The sequence below is a fragment of the Choristoneura fumiferana genome, chromosome 13, assembly GCF_025370935.1.
Source record: "Choristoneura fumiferana chromosome 13, NRCan_CFum_1, whole genome shotgun sequence".
Taxonomy (NCBI): domain Eukaryota; kingdom Metazoa; phylum Arthropoda; class Insecta; order Lepidoptera; family Tortricidae; genus Choristoneura; species Choristoneura fumiferana.
Window position 1 is genome coordinate 20,218,295 of NC_133484.1, and position 14,390 is coordinate 20,232,684.

General features: G+C 41.6%; 1 protein-coding gene across 1 annotated transcript in view; it reads left to right on the plus strand.

The window, feature by feature from the left end:
- Positions 1-14,390, plus strand: part of Mekk1 (mitogen-activated protein kinase kinase kinase 4) — a gene marked incomplete in the record, with an annotated part of 63,341 nt that overhangs the window by 36,427 nt on the left and 12,524 nt on the right. The window contains 9 exon segments of the mRNA XM_074096687.1: positions 743-879; positions 2,546-2,644; positions 3,771-3,918; positions 5,680-5,841; positions 8,083-8,232; positions 8,697-8,873; positions 11,348-11,553; positions 12,491-12,572; positions 13,727-13,840. Of these exon segments, the coding sequence (XP_073952788.1) occupies positions 743-879; positions 2,546-2,644; positions 3,771-3,918; positions 5,680-5,841; positions 8,083-8,232; positions 8,697-8,873; positions 11,348-11,553; positions 12,491-12,572; positions 13,727-13,840 (1,275 nt within the window).

Below are 14,390 nucleotides of genomic sequence, written 5' to 3' on the forward strand. Positions count from 1 at the left end.
GCTCGATATTTTCATGGTATGTTTTAAGGTGTATTAAATATGATTTTAATCTAAACTTTGTTTTCACGCCCGTAATAATAGACTTTGAAAGCCATACTTAAAAACCTTACGCAACAGTGCGCCATCTAGTGAGACAAAAAACGATAGCCCTCATTGCGAAACTGAAGTGGCAGTGGACAGGGCACATTGCTCGCAGGACTGATGGCCGATGGGGTCTGAAGGTTCTCGAATGGCGTCCGCGGACCGGGAGACGAGCTGTCGGTAGGCCTCCAACAAGATGGAGCGACGACCTGGTTAAGATCGCGGGATCGCGGTGGATGCGGAAGGCACAAGACCTGTCTGAGTGGAGAGCCTTGAGGGAGGCCTATGTCCAGCAGTGGACGTATTTCGGCTGACATGATAATGATGATGAAAGACATAACTGTCTCGTTTATCCATACTAATATTATAAATGTGAAAGTGTGTTTGTGTGTCCGTCTTTCACGTCGAAACGGATAGACGGATCGACGTGATTTTTGGCATAGAGATAGTTTATGGGCCAGAGAGTGTCATAGGCTGCTTTTTTATCCCGGAAAAATGCACGGTGCCCGTGGGAATAACCGAATTCCACGCGTGCGAAGCCGCGGGCAAAAGCTAATTATATATTATCCCGGAAAAATGCACGGTGCCCGTGGGAATAACCGAATTCCACGCGTGCGAAGCCGCGGGCAAAAGCTAATTATATATAATATCTTTCCCACAGCAATACCTGTCGTACCTGACAAAGATATCAGCCAAGGAGCACATGCCGCGCGCCAGCCTCGAGGCCGAGTGGGCCTTCGTGGCGCGCATCGCCGAGCGCGGCACCTGGGCTAAGGACCGAGCGCCGCAGGCCTTCACGTGAGTGCTGAGGGCTAGGACAGCGTCAACGGTCGTACAGCTAAGCGTGCGTTTATACCTGCTGAGCTGGCAACGATGCATTTTTGTTAGTTTTTCTAGATTATTCCATAAAAAATTAATTAAAATTAAAAATGTAGTCTGATAGAACTCTTCTTTATATATAAGTTAATCTGTCTATTCCAATATCGTGATAGACTTTTATATTCTTTAAAAACGAATAAATGTTTATTAAACGGTTTATAAAGAAAATAAAAGTCTATAACAAATAATTATTGGAGTAGACACATTAACTTATACATTAAAAAGAGTTCTATCAGACCACATTTTTAATTTTCATTCAAAATATCAAAAATGCAACGTTGCCAGCTCAGCAGGTATAAACGCTCTTAAGGTCACAGCTCATTACAGCCACCCGGCACCCGACCAGCACCGCCTCACCTCGAGCGGTTAGTATTCTTCATATGTATTTGTATGGGCATGCGCTCACTACATCAACTCCTTGCGTCACCGGATCGCCTCACTCGCTCGTGTCCACGCGCGGACGGCGAGTGGACCACTCGGTGACAGCCCGCTGCTCGCCGCCATACTGACTACTAGGACATTCGTGGACCACCTGCCGACGAGTGGACGCCGGAAGTCGAGGCGGAGCTGCAGGGCTACTAAGAAACTCGAAACTCGAAGTTCGTGTCGTGCGGTCCCTCTGACACTTATACTGTTTTATACGAGAGCGTGAGGGACGGTACGATACGAACTTCGAGTTTCGTGGTAGCCTTGCTGGTCGGGTGCCGGGTGGCTCTAATGAGCTGTGACTTTTAAGGGCTGTTTCGCCATCCATTGATTAGTGTTAAGTGACAGTGAAATGTGATGCCGTCTCTATTTGTTTTGTTCTAATAGACGGAGACGGCATCACACTTAACCGTCAGTTAACACTAATCAATGGATGGTGAAACAGCCCCTTAATGTCGTCTAACAGCAGTGCGTTAGGGGGCTCTGCTCTATTGAAATAGCACGCTGCGCCCACCAAAAACAGAGTTAGCTTAGCGCACTCTGTTTATGATGATGTCCTGCATGTCGTGTCCGACAAAGGCGAACCTTTAGGCTTGTTTATTATGTGCCCGAATATGGCTGGCAAAGCCAAACTTAGTCTTAAAGGTCCTATTACAGGGCGCGCAATGTAATTGACCACTATCATTATACGTGTAAGTGTAGAAAGGTCTCGGGCGGGTCTTTATAGTAAGACGCTTGGCATCCAGGTGTTCCAAACGATGCGTCTCAAAATTTGCAACAGCCCTATTTACAGAGCTGCGCCATTCCAGTCTCTGCTTCGCGAGATCTTCCCAACTCTCGCATGGGATGTTACATGCGGTAAGGTGGCGCTTTAGGACGTCCCTGTAACGCAAGAACTGGCCTCCCGGAGTCCGCTTTCCCTCTTTCAATTGAGAGTAAAAGACGGCCTTGTTTATGATATAGAGGCCTTAACTAACTGAATCCGTTAGGGTCGGTTCTGCTCACGTATTTTCGAATTAAGTATTTCCGGCGATAAACAATAAATTTTGTCGGGTATGTTCGGTTATCACCCGATTAGTTTCAGTAAACTGGATATAAACGTCTATCGTATTTACGATGACAAAACATTATTCACAACATGTGTTTATTGTTTTAACAGGGAAATAGCTTGCAACCAATTGGATCGAGTGAGGACTCAGTTCGAGAACAAGTTCCAAGCGCTCCATCAGGTCGAGAAGAATTCGCCGGATCCCAGCAGGTCAGCGATAAATAATATTAATAATTACTTTATTTCGAAGTACGAGTGACTAGGTGTTTTTAACAATGAACACTTAAAAAGTATGTTATGTGAATACAATGTACAGAGTAATATCTAGATAATAATATATTTCACAATTTTGTCGCACCTACGAGTCGGACCGATTAGAATGAGATAGAGATTTTTTTAAACCCTAAACAAGAGGGCTGCATTTTTTTTTTCACACAGAATTGAGAAAAGTAACTTTTGCTCCCTGACGAGAGGGAGCAAAGTGCAACTTTTCTGTTCAAGGCTTTTCGAAGTGTTTTATTGCAAATGCGATTTTTTGAATTTGATAATTGTAAAACCACGCCATTTTCTATGCTGGTTACTCTTTAATTATATGTAATATTGTTTTTTTTTTCAAGTTTCTTAATGCTTGGTGTGAAAAGTTGTTTGAGCCTCTCGGGAGCAAAATTATTTTCATCTTGGGCGTTAACACTTGAATCCCTCATTACGCTCAGGATTCTACTTTACTACTGAATTCAATGTAACGCCCTCGCCATAAATACACCATTTTGCTCCGTTGTGACACAAATAACTAAGGGACCCCATACATCCCTGTATTTTTTTATTATTTGATATTTAGTTGTAATTTTAAAGAAATACTTGAAAATTGCGGTTATATGTTGCATTTCTTGTATTTCTTAGATAGTACTTTTTGGAAACTATAGGTCTGTAATAGTTGCATATAAATATTTGTAACCTTGTTTTTGTGTGACTGTTTGTTTCACAATAAATAAATAATAAAATAATAATAATAATAATAATAATAATTATTTTTGTATTTTTTTTTTTTAATTGTATAATATAGTTTTTAGTATTTTATTTGTAATTATATTACTTATTATGAAAAAATGACTTTCTGCCAAGTTTCTTGCGGCGCATTCTTCTTGGCAATGATGGTCTTTCCGAAAGCGCTGGTAGTTTAAAAAAATGACGTGTAAAAGTGCCCATTGCGGCCTATTTACTGAATAAATCATTTGAATTTTGAATTTGAATAACTATTTCCACCCCGGGCGGGTGATGCCCACGCTACGCCACTGCAGGTGACTGTAGTGTAGTGTGATGTCCGTCTGTGTTCCAGATACGTGTTCTACACGATCTGCCGCGAGGCGCAGAGCGTGTTCGCGAGCGAGCGCGAGGCGGCGCTGCAGGCGGCCGCGTTCGCGCGCGCGCTCGCCGCGCACCACGCGCGCGCCTGCCCCCCCGCCGCCGCCAGACAGACCATCTACGTACGTACCACGTCAAGACAACCCCCCCGGTCTCATTGGGACATATCCGCCACCAACAAAACGTCAGAACCAGATGAAGGATTTATTTGTGCACGCTGCGATGTCTGAACCATGGGAGCGCCAAAGTTCGCATACTCTTCGCTAGTCATAACGGATTTTTTGTCCTAATCATCGTTTGTCATAATGTTTTTCCTGCTGAAACTTTACAGTTTTCTGAATTTTTTAAATGGACATCCTATAGAAAAATATAGCTTAGGTTTGTTTTATAACAATTCTGAACTGATTGGATTCTGAGAAAGAGTTATGACGGCTCAGGATGACTTCGTCCACAGTCCCATTTCGTCACCTTCTTAAATCGTCCTCATTCGCATAATATAGTCCACTGTTCTGATTCGCCAACATTCCTACATCGACACTTTCCTATCTTGTCCGCTTTCTACTACAGTGCTATGCTAAGCTAACACGTCAACATTATTGCATAGTTCATTATTCAGACTAATATAAAATACGGCTTTTTTGCGAATTACTATCGGGATATTTTGCTATTTACAGCGCTTAAATTGACCATCTCTGTGAGACAACGTCTGGTAAACGTGGACGAGTTGGCACTATGCTGGCCAAGTAGTACTGTGATCTATAAAAGAAAGTGGACGAGTTGGCTGGTTGGTGGTTGAAATAGGAATTTAGACAAAATGGGGTGTGGACGATATCAGAAAGTGGACGAGTTAGGAAGGTGGCGATTTAGGAATTGTATGCTGACGACATGGCATCGTGGACGATTTAAGAAGATGACGAAATGGGACTGTGAACGAAGTCATCCTGAGCCGTTATGACAAACGATCGTTCTGACAAACATTACATTCGGACTTCCAATAAGTATGCGAGCCGATATGGATCCCTGAACCATCTATTTGGGACAGCGCCTCGCTAGTTTATTCCAATAGATATACTGATCCCTAGCTTTAATTATATTGTGGTGTAGGTGCGCCTCCTGAGGCTTCGATGATTAAATGAAAAGGGATTTAGAGGCACACGAACGTATAATAAAGATTATCAAAAAGGAAAGTATTTACAATGGAATATTAAACTGGGGAAAAGGAAGGAAATGAGTTTCGCGCAATGGATAGAGTTCTGTTCAGGACCGCGTCGCCGGAAGGAATGTCGCTCCGCTTCTCGACTGGCCTTCTGGGCAATTCAAATGAACTCGAATACGCCGCGCAGTTCCACGCGCCGGTGTGCAGATGTTTACAGTATTGCCAACACGTGGAACCGACTGCGGCTAGCGGGGTAATGGCTTATCTGGACGCTACAGTGGTTACACCTGTCTTTTAACACTGCTATCCAACGTGGAAATGTCGCGAGCGTTATGGAATGGCAAGGGGCGGGTTATTTGACTAGGTTATTTGTGTAATAATGGCTTATTGATAATAATTATTGCAGGTGGTAGGACCTTGTGCAAGGTCCGCCCGGATTGCTACCACCATCTTGCTCGCTAATCCTGCCGTGAAGCAGCAGTGCTTGCACTGTTGTGTTTCGGCGTGGATAGCAAGACAGCCGGTGAAATTACTGGCACTTGAGGTATCCCATCTTAGGCCTCTAGGTTGGCAACGCATCTGCAATCCCCCTGGTGTTGCAGATGTTTATGGGCGGTGGTGATCTCTTACCACCAGGAGACCCACTTGCTCGTTTGCCATCCAGTCGAATAAAAAAAAAAGAAAAAGTGAACACCTCCTTAGCTTGAACGCATGTGTGGTCCTCCAGGAGAGTCTGATGTCCTTCCGGGCGTGTATAGTGAAGCAGACCATGGTGATCCTGGAGCGCGCCAACGTGGCGCCCCCCGACGAGTTCCTGCACGAGGTCACCGACGGCGTCGTCGCCAGGGTGCGGGACCTGCTGCTGCAGGTCTACCGGCTCGGCTTTGAGGTGAGGAGTGAGGCTTGGGTCCCCAGCCATACTGCCAGCTGGCTTCTGAGAACAGTGCCCGTGACGACCGCTTACTTTCTCAACCTCGTATCTGGCCACATTAAATTGCTTTAGAATGATCTTTATGTTAAGTATGATAGAGTGTTGATTTGTTGCATACAATTCGGGTAGATGCGAGGTTGAGAAAGAACATGGATGATGTTGTCTTACGACCGAGCGCTGGCGATCGGATTCGCCATCTCTCTCTGCCATCGTCTTATACCATGTGACGGAAAAAACTGGTGAAGATTATTGTGAATTCAAGTGTGTTAGACAAAGCCTCAGGATAAACCTATAGTAGGTAATGTACACTCGAAGAAACTGAATAGCTGACCAGGATGCAATCTCATCGTTGCAAATGTGAAGTTGACACTCCATGCAACTGTGCAAAAAAAGATCCTGAAATAGGGCATAATAGGCAAAGCTCTGTGCAGAGGGCGACACTAGCGCAAACCTCCATGACAACGTCAGTTCTCTTTATATTTTGTCGCTATGACAGATCATGACCAAAGAGTATTAAGATGCTTAAAAAAACTGTTTACGGTTTTGTGCTAGTGTTGCAGTAATATTCTCTATTGACTGTTAAAAAACACATCGAAAAAGAAGAGGAAATAATGATGGTAATTATAAAATGTCTTGTTTATTTCTGCAGTGAAATGTTCGATTTTAATGTTAGCATAACTTTTGGTGTATTTCTAACTGTGCAAGTCCCAATTTTTGCTTTGGTTCTTCACTATGCACTCCTTGAAAGCAAACGCCGCTATAGTTAACACAATTTTTATGTTTACGGTTCAAAAGTCTTTATAATTGATGCACTATAAAAAAATGTAGCCTATAATATGGCCCACTGCTGGGCAAAGGCCTCCCCTTTCCTGCACTATTATTTTATAAATAAATATCATGGGACACTTAACACCAATTGACCTAGTCCCAATCTAAGCTAACTTGTAAGGTGACCCGGGGGATATTGTATCTGAGCCGTCAGATGGCGTCCTTGCGAAGCCATGTTCTTCTCGGCCATTTTACGTTGTGTTCGCCAGGAGACTGTCTTCACACAACACACATGAACATGGCGAACATGGCGTCGTACGAACGCCATCAGACGGCTCAGATACAATATCCCCCCAGCTACAATAGCCCCGGGTCACCTATCTATGGATACTAGGCAGCGGATAAACATACTTAAATACATATTAAACATCCAAGACCCGAGAAGAAACATTAGTATTTTTCATACAAATATAAGCCGCGGCCGGGAATCAAACCGGGGACCTCAAGCTTCGTAGTCAGGTTCTCTAACCACTTGGCCATCCGGTCGTCTAAAAATGTAATTACCTAGATGATAATGTAAAACTCGGTGTGGTAAAATTTTGTAAGAACAATATTTTCGGTAGAGACTATCTCACTATGTATGCATCTAATCTGCAACAGAAGTAAATAAAAAAAATAAAAAAAAATCACGGGACACTTGTCATTGAACTAGTCCCATAGTAAGCAAAGCATGTGTTAGGTACTAGGATTTACTTAAATAGATAATAGTACATTGTGTCTTAAGGGCGGTAAATAAGGAATTACGAACGAGAGTCTATTAGAAGATCGAAGTCGAAGACTGAGGGCTTTAATGAGTCGATGTTCCTAATTCTAGTACCGCCCATGCGACATACAATGTTTTTCATCACATTTGCAAGTAAAATTTTTTTATATTGTAAAAGAAAAAAATATAGTCTTCCAAATATTGGCGATACCTTAGGCTGTGCTCTTGGGCAGCGTCGCCCTCTACCTCCCCCTCCCTCGGCATGCGCCACAACGAGCCTGTGCATGTGTCCATGTTAGTTCCTGCAGCCAGCGCATCAGTACGGGCAATGACTCATTTACCGAACCACGGGTTTTCATGACAAGCACATTTAAGGTCGAGGGTTTTATTTGGGGGGTTGCAACTAAGGTAGCCTGCATGTTACGACACTGTTTACGAGCAAGTGTGATGAAAATACATATTAAAAACTCAAGACTCGAGCTAACAAATAAATACAATACTTATTATAATTCTATTAAATGACCATTATTATTATTATGGTATGTAACTGACATGATTTATATGGGACTACTCCGAAATAAACTTTATTATTATTATAATGTTTAACTTGCATAATAAATAATACGCACGCCGCTTCGCATGCCCTTAACACGCACGTCCGTCCGCAGTTGCACAAAGAGTGCTATACGTTCGTCCATGGCACCAGCAGACCGGCCTTCAAGCGGCAGCGGCCGTCCTCGCTCCAGCCGATGCGGCCAGTCGTCGAACGCCGCAAACGGCCAGAGACCATGCTAGTACATGAGTCTGTCAACCCCCTGGTATTACGATTGAAACGTGTGGCGGCTACGTTGTGCTTTGGATGTGGTTTGGGGAGTCTTGATGTAAAAAGAGTTTTCCTGTGACTGCTGGCTCTTGTTGTCTTTTCTGTGTGTCTTGTCTATGCTTTATTAATGCACTCTTGCACTAAATATCTTGTATTTTAAGCGATATGATTATTTGCAGCGAAACTAACAAAAGTCGAGTCATCTCTCTACTTTGTAAGCATTAGACATTATTTTGAATCGGGGTTTAAACAATGATAAAAGAAAGAAAGAGAAAGATTTATTTTGATTTATACAGATAGGTATAGATATAGAATATATTTATGCTGATGCAGAATGTCTCAAGCTACAAAATTATACTCATGTGCTTTTTTTTAGTTACCGCCTTTTGCCTCAAGAGGGCGGTGTTCGTCCTTCAAATACCTCCATCATCATTGTTAATACATGTCTTTTCACCATAGATTCACAAGGAGCTCCATCGTTTCGTGAACGACCGCTACGGGCCGGTGTGCCCGCGGCGCTCCATACAGGGCCTGCCGGGCCGGCCCTGGTTCATTCGGTCTGAATCGGTCACTGAGGAAGACAGTGGCAGCGCCGATCGAGTGTTCGTAGAGATCGACGGGTTCGCTGAGGCGCAGGTGGGTGTTGCTGTGCCATTGTATGATCCTAGGCCTCTCTTAAGAGCGTGTATGCCTGCTGAGCTGGCAACGTTGCATTTTTGTTAGTTTTTCTCGATTATTCTATAAAAAAATTATGAAAATTGAAAATGTGGTCTGATAAAGCTCTGATAAGACTTTTATATTGTTTAAAAACGAACAAATGTTTAAATTGAAAATACAAACTGAAATATAGATGCACAGAAAAACCAGAAAAATAAGACCATCACTGGGAATTCGAACCCAGGTCCTCGGATTCCGTACCGCGTGCTATACCGCTACACCACTGATGGTCAACGGTACCGACACGAAATTTCCCTATGCACCTATATCTCAGCTTGTTTGTCTTATTTAGCCACTTAAGCAGTGACGCTAGCGACATCTATGCCGTAGCCCTCATCGAGAAACTTTTTCGGCACTCCATTGGAACTAACCGCTCACCCGGACAAGAGATATCGTAACTAAGCAATCAAATTAAGATGTTTTTTTTGAATCTTTTGTATTTTTTATTTCAATTCCAATTTTTACTTTTACGTCATCCCGTAAAACGAAATGAAATACAAACTGAAATATAGATGCACAAATGTTTATTAACGGTTTTTAAAGAAAATAAAAGTCTATCACGTGTACAGTACCCAGTGATAAAGATCGGAAAAAGACAATGGGCTATTCACGACGATTTCCGAACACTGGCGACCGTCCATCAATTATCGTATTTATTCAGTGTCGTTTTATAACAAATAAATACTGCACCTTTATGGACTTAATTTAGTTACGTCAATTAATGACATGTAAACTTCGGATATCTATAGAGAGCTGTTGCAACTACTTGAAAAAGTATAGTTCCCTCTTTTTCCTAAAGATGCCATAGTACAATTTAAAGTTTTGGGAGGGTTTAAACAACTCTTTATTATATAAAAAAAATGAATGTTCGGATGAGACATTTGGACGCACACTAAAAAAACTTCTTTTAGACAAGTCATTGTACTCTTTAAAAGAGTACTTACAGTGAGATTTTATGTTGACATCATATATGCATTTCATTTTTGTTTTTATGTACCTAGTTTTGTACTCTTGTTTTTGTTTTGTTGACATTTTTCACAATTTTGTGAAGTGAATTTTAATTTTATTGTTTTTTGACATTTTAATTATTTTATTGTTCGTTTGATTGATTGTTCCTATTGCATAAATTTTGACTTAGATTTAAGTATATTCTTCTTTTGCTTTTAATTATTATTATTGAATTGAATTCTAATTTGACATTCTAAATTTTTTTTTATTCTGGCTGGCAATTTATTGTAATAAGATTTTTTTTTGTATACATTTGACGATCCTTTCGTGAATTTCTTGTAATTAACTGACCATGTGTTTATAATGTATTTTTTCAAAAGGTAATAAATAAATCTGATCTAATCTAATCTATATTTTCATCTAAATGCGTCCGTACTATTGCACCTGTAACGATTGACAAATTTCACATAAGTGGTGTGTGACAACGCTGTACGAAGCCAAAATCAGCAGAGTCTCTTTCCAAAGACCGATGTGCAATCTTTATGACCATGTGAGGATGAGCGTAAAGTAGACAACCTTTAAGTTCGATATCTAACTTTATTCTAGACCTTATGCTAACACTACATGTATTTTTATATTATATGGGTGGATATTATGTATGTATGCACACTACAGTTTTGCGAATAGCGAATAAATGATTCTGGTTCTTATTCCTCTTCGAAAATACAAACTGAGACATGGATGCACAGAAAAACCAGAAAAAGAGACCAGCACTGGGAATCGAACCCAGGTCCTCGGCAATCCGTGCTGCGTGCTATAACCCCTACATCAATGCTGGACAGTAATCTAGACACGATTTTTCCTATGCATACATATCTCAGGTTGCTTATTTCTACTATGCTACTTAAGCAGCAGCAGCAGGTAGCAGTTTGTATTTTCGATATGGTTTCACGGGATACCCGTAATAGTATTTTATGCAACTGTATCGTAATAGGGGTCCTTAAAACACGAGTGTACGCCTCGTTTCATAATAGGGTCACATGAGTGTTTTAAGGCCTAATTACGTACAGTTGCGTACAATATTTTATCTATTTACTTATATTAAATCCTCTATCATGTGTTCCGCGAACCATTGAGAATGACCTGCATTAACGAGAACTAGGTAGGTATACGTCTGCCCCACGAGCTGCGCCCGCGACGACCTGCTGCTGCACGTGGTCGCCCCCCCCCCGTTACTGTAATGATGTATGAAATCTCATTACGATACAGCCGTGTTCATAATAGAATCCAATGTCGTAATGCTGGTCACCTATGGTTTTTGAACGCATAATTGAGGATTTAATATATGGGTGTAGTTAAAAGTAACAAATTTGGAGTTGAAATAAAAAAAAATACAAAAAGACTCCAAAAAACCAATCATAACTTATTCCTCTTGTTCTCCCCAGAACCAGGTGTCAATCGAGCAGCTGTTGACGGGCGCGGCGCCGCCGACGCCGCCGGCGCGCGGCCCCCGCCGCCCCCGCGCCCCCCCCGCCGCCGCCGACGAGGAGGCCTGGAGCGCCGCGGTGGCGCGCGCCATCGTGTCCTTCGCGCGGTGCTGGATGCGCTTCGTGATGGAGCGCTGCGAGCGGGGCCGCGGACGGAGGCCCAGGTAAGCTGGCTCTTTCCTTCGGAGCGTTTGCATCCACCGAACACAAGTCACACACCAAGATACTTTTACAAGTCACTTTGTTTAGCTACCAGCGCTTTCGAAAATACCATTATTGCCAAGATGAATGTGCCGCAAGCGACTTAAGAAAATGAAAATTTAATTTAAAATATATGTTTTAAATTTAATTTAAAAATTAAGAAAATAAAATAAATATTGTTGAATCAAAAATATAGAAATTTACAATAAGAAATACACACACATAAACCATTAAACAAAACCAGAATCACTAAATTTATGACAAAAAATAAAAGAATAATTAAATCACAAATAGGTACTACTCATCGACAACAAGTTTCGTCAGGTAACTATAACTAAAAGCAAACACCTACCCACAACTGATCCCAGCCTATATACGTCCCACTGCTGGGCACAGGCCTCCTCTCGGAATGAGAGGGCTCGGGCCGTAGTTCCCACGCGGGCCCGGTGCGGATTGGGAACTTCACACACGCCATTGAATTGATTCGCAGGTTTGTGCAGGTTTCCTCACGACTCCTACCCACAACTGGCTCCATTTAAAACGCGTACGAGTATGTCAAATCCCAACCCGATCCGCATCCGGTCCAAAAGTACCAAAAAATACCCGCCGTATAATTGCCCGCGCTGTATTCCCAACGATATTCGTTGAACCAGATACGAGTCCGACTTAGGGTCAGCCCTAATAAATAATTAGAAACAAAAAAAATATATAAATTAAATTAAATAAAAATTATATTAAAAAAATACTGGGATGTATAAATATCACGGGACACGGGACAAAATAACTTAAAAAGATATATAAAAAGATGTAATCTAAAATTTTGTATCTTATTTATTAGATACGCTGCCAAGTTTAGGTGCTAGATGTAATGATATGATAAAATCTTTTGTTTTGTAACAGATGGGCGAGCCAGGGCTTGGAGTTCCTGATGTTGGCCTGTGACCCTTACAACACGCGGCATCTCACCGATGAGGAGTTCGAGGTTCGTGTCTACAGCATGTCGATACAGGGTACCTTTTAACAAGAATAGAAAAAATCATAACTAATATAATCGATAGGAAGCAAATATTCCAATAACTATACAAATACGTTGTTATGAACGAGGGGTTTTTAAATGCAAGTTAAGATTCTACTCACGTAACTGAGCTACTTTTGTTCGGCATATTTTTTTAAAAACGTTGCCTGGTGTTCATTTTTTTTTTATAGAGATTAAATGTAATTGTCAATGTATTCCTTGCAATAGTAAATTGACAGCAAATAAATGATAAATGTTTAGAGTTTGTATATAGATAGAGTGATATAGATAGAGTGGAATACAAAATTATTTTTAAAAGCCCAATACAAAAAAAAAATTACCCTTGTACCATCAGCCAAATAAGTGATATACCAATTTTTAAACAAGTTCCTATCAAATGAATATGTCGCTAAAGTCGAAGTTTCAAGTTGACAGACACGTCCTATTGGCATCATTGCTTTATGACATGCAAACGATTATCAGGTTTAGGGTGGTAGACCACATACTTGGCTGATGGTATGTACCATGAGACGGCGGCGATATGTGCATTAATTTAACACCAACTTTTTTTTTTATTGGCTTTGGCAAATCATGTTTTAGTAAAATTAAAGAGTAAACTATACTTGGTTTGAGAGAGAGAGAGAGAGAGAGAGAGAGATTTATTTACACATATTCGATACACATTAAAATACATTAGACATACACATACATTTGGATAGGTATTTAACTAAATGTAAACAAAACAACGTCAATTGGTGTTCTAATTATTGAAATTCCCCCATTTAAATTTCTGTATTGAAATACACTGGTCTAGTTTATATTACAACGATAGATAAGTAAAATGTTTAAAATCCTTGAATGTACCAAATCTGGCAGCTGAAGTTCGTTTACATTTAGTTAATCACCTAAACGTTTTAAGTATACGTACAATGTTTATATACATTTTTACCTAATATCCGGGAACGACAAAGAGTCTTAAAATAGTTATTACCCCTATAATCGACGCTAACTGCGGTTGCAGATATAACATGACAGCTTACTAGGGTTGTCAATATTTTTCGCTTTAATAAATAACCATAGTTTTACGGATGATTTTGTAACACCTGACGCAAATGTTTCAGGAGCTGAAACACCTAATGGACGGCTGCATTTCCCACGTGGTGGGGTCCCGCGCCACCGCGCCGCGCGCCGCCGAGCCTGAACCCACGACCCCGCGCCCGCGGCACCGGCTACACGTAACTATTTCACTTACCACTGTAGACATAATGCTACATTTACATCCTTGCCAAGCTTCGGCAAGCTCTCACCAGCACAAGCGTGTAAACGGCCCGTTTGGATAGGCTTGCGTGAGCTTGCCAGCGCTTGCCGCCGATCCGGGCCGGTGTCGGTTTTTCAACACAGATCAAAGGAACTTGCGGCAAGCGCTTGCGGCGTGTTTACACGTTGGCTCGTGTTTAGTGTCGCTCAGGAGATCACGCCCAACGGACGTACATATTAAATAAATTTTAGTGACCATTATGAGTGCTTGGACTAACGATGAGATTTTATCGCTTTTCTTTAAATAAAAGTATTATCAAAATAAACATAAGAGCCGAAGCAACTTCGAGATCCTCGTCTGCCATGCTTGCCTGTGTTTCATGATTCTAAGCCTAGCGGTTGTTATTTCGAGATTTTTATCCCTCATCCCAGCCTATATACGTCCCACTGCTGGGCACCAGGCCCTCTCTCAGAACAAGAGGGCTTGGGCCAATTATCCCACGGCGGGCCCAGTGCGGATTGGAACTT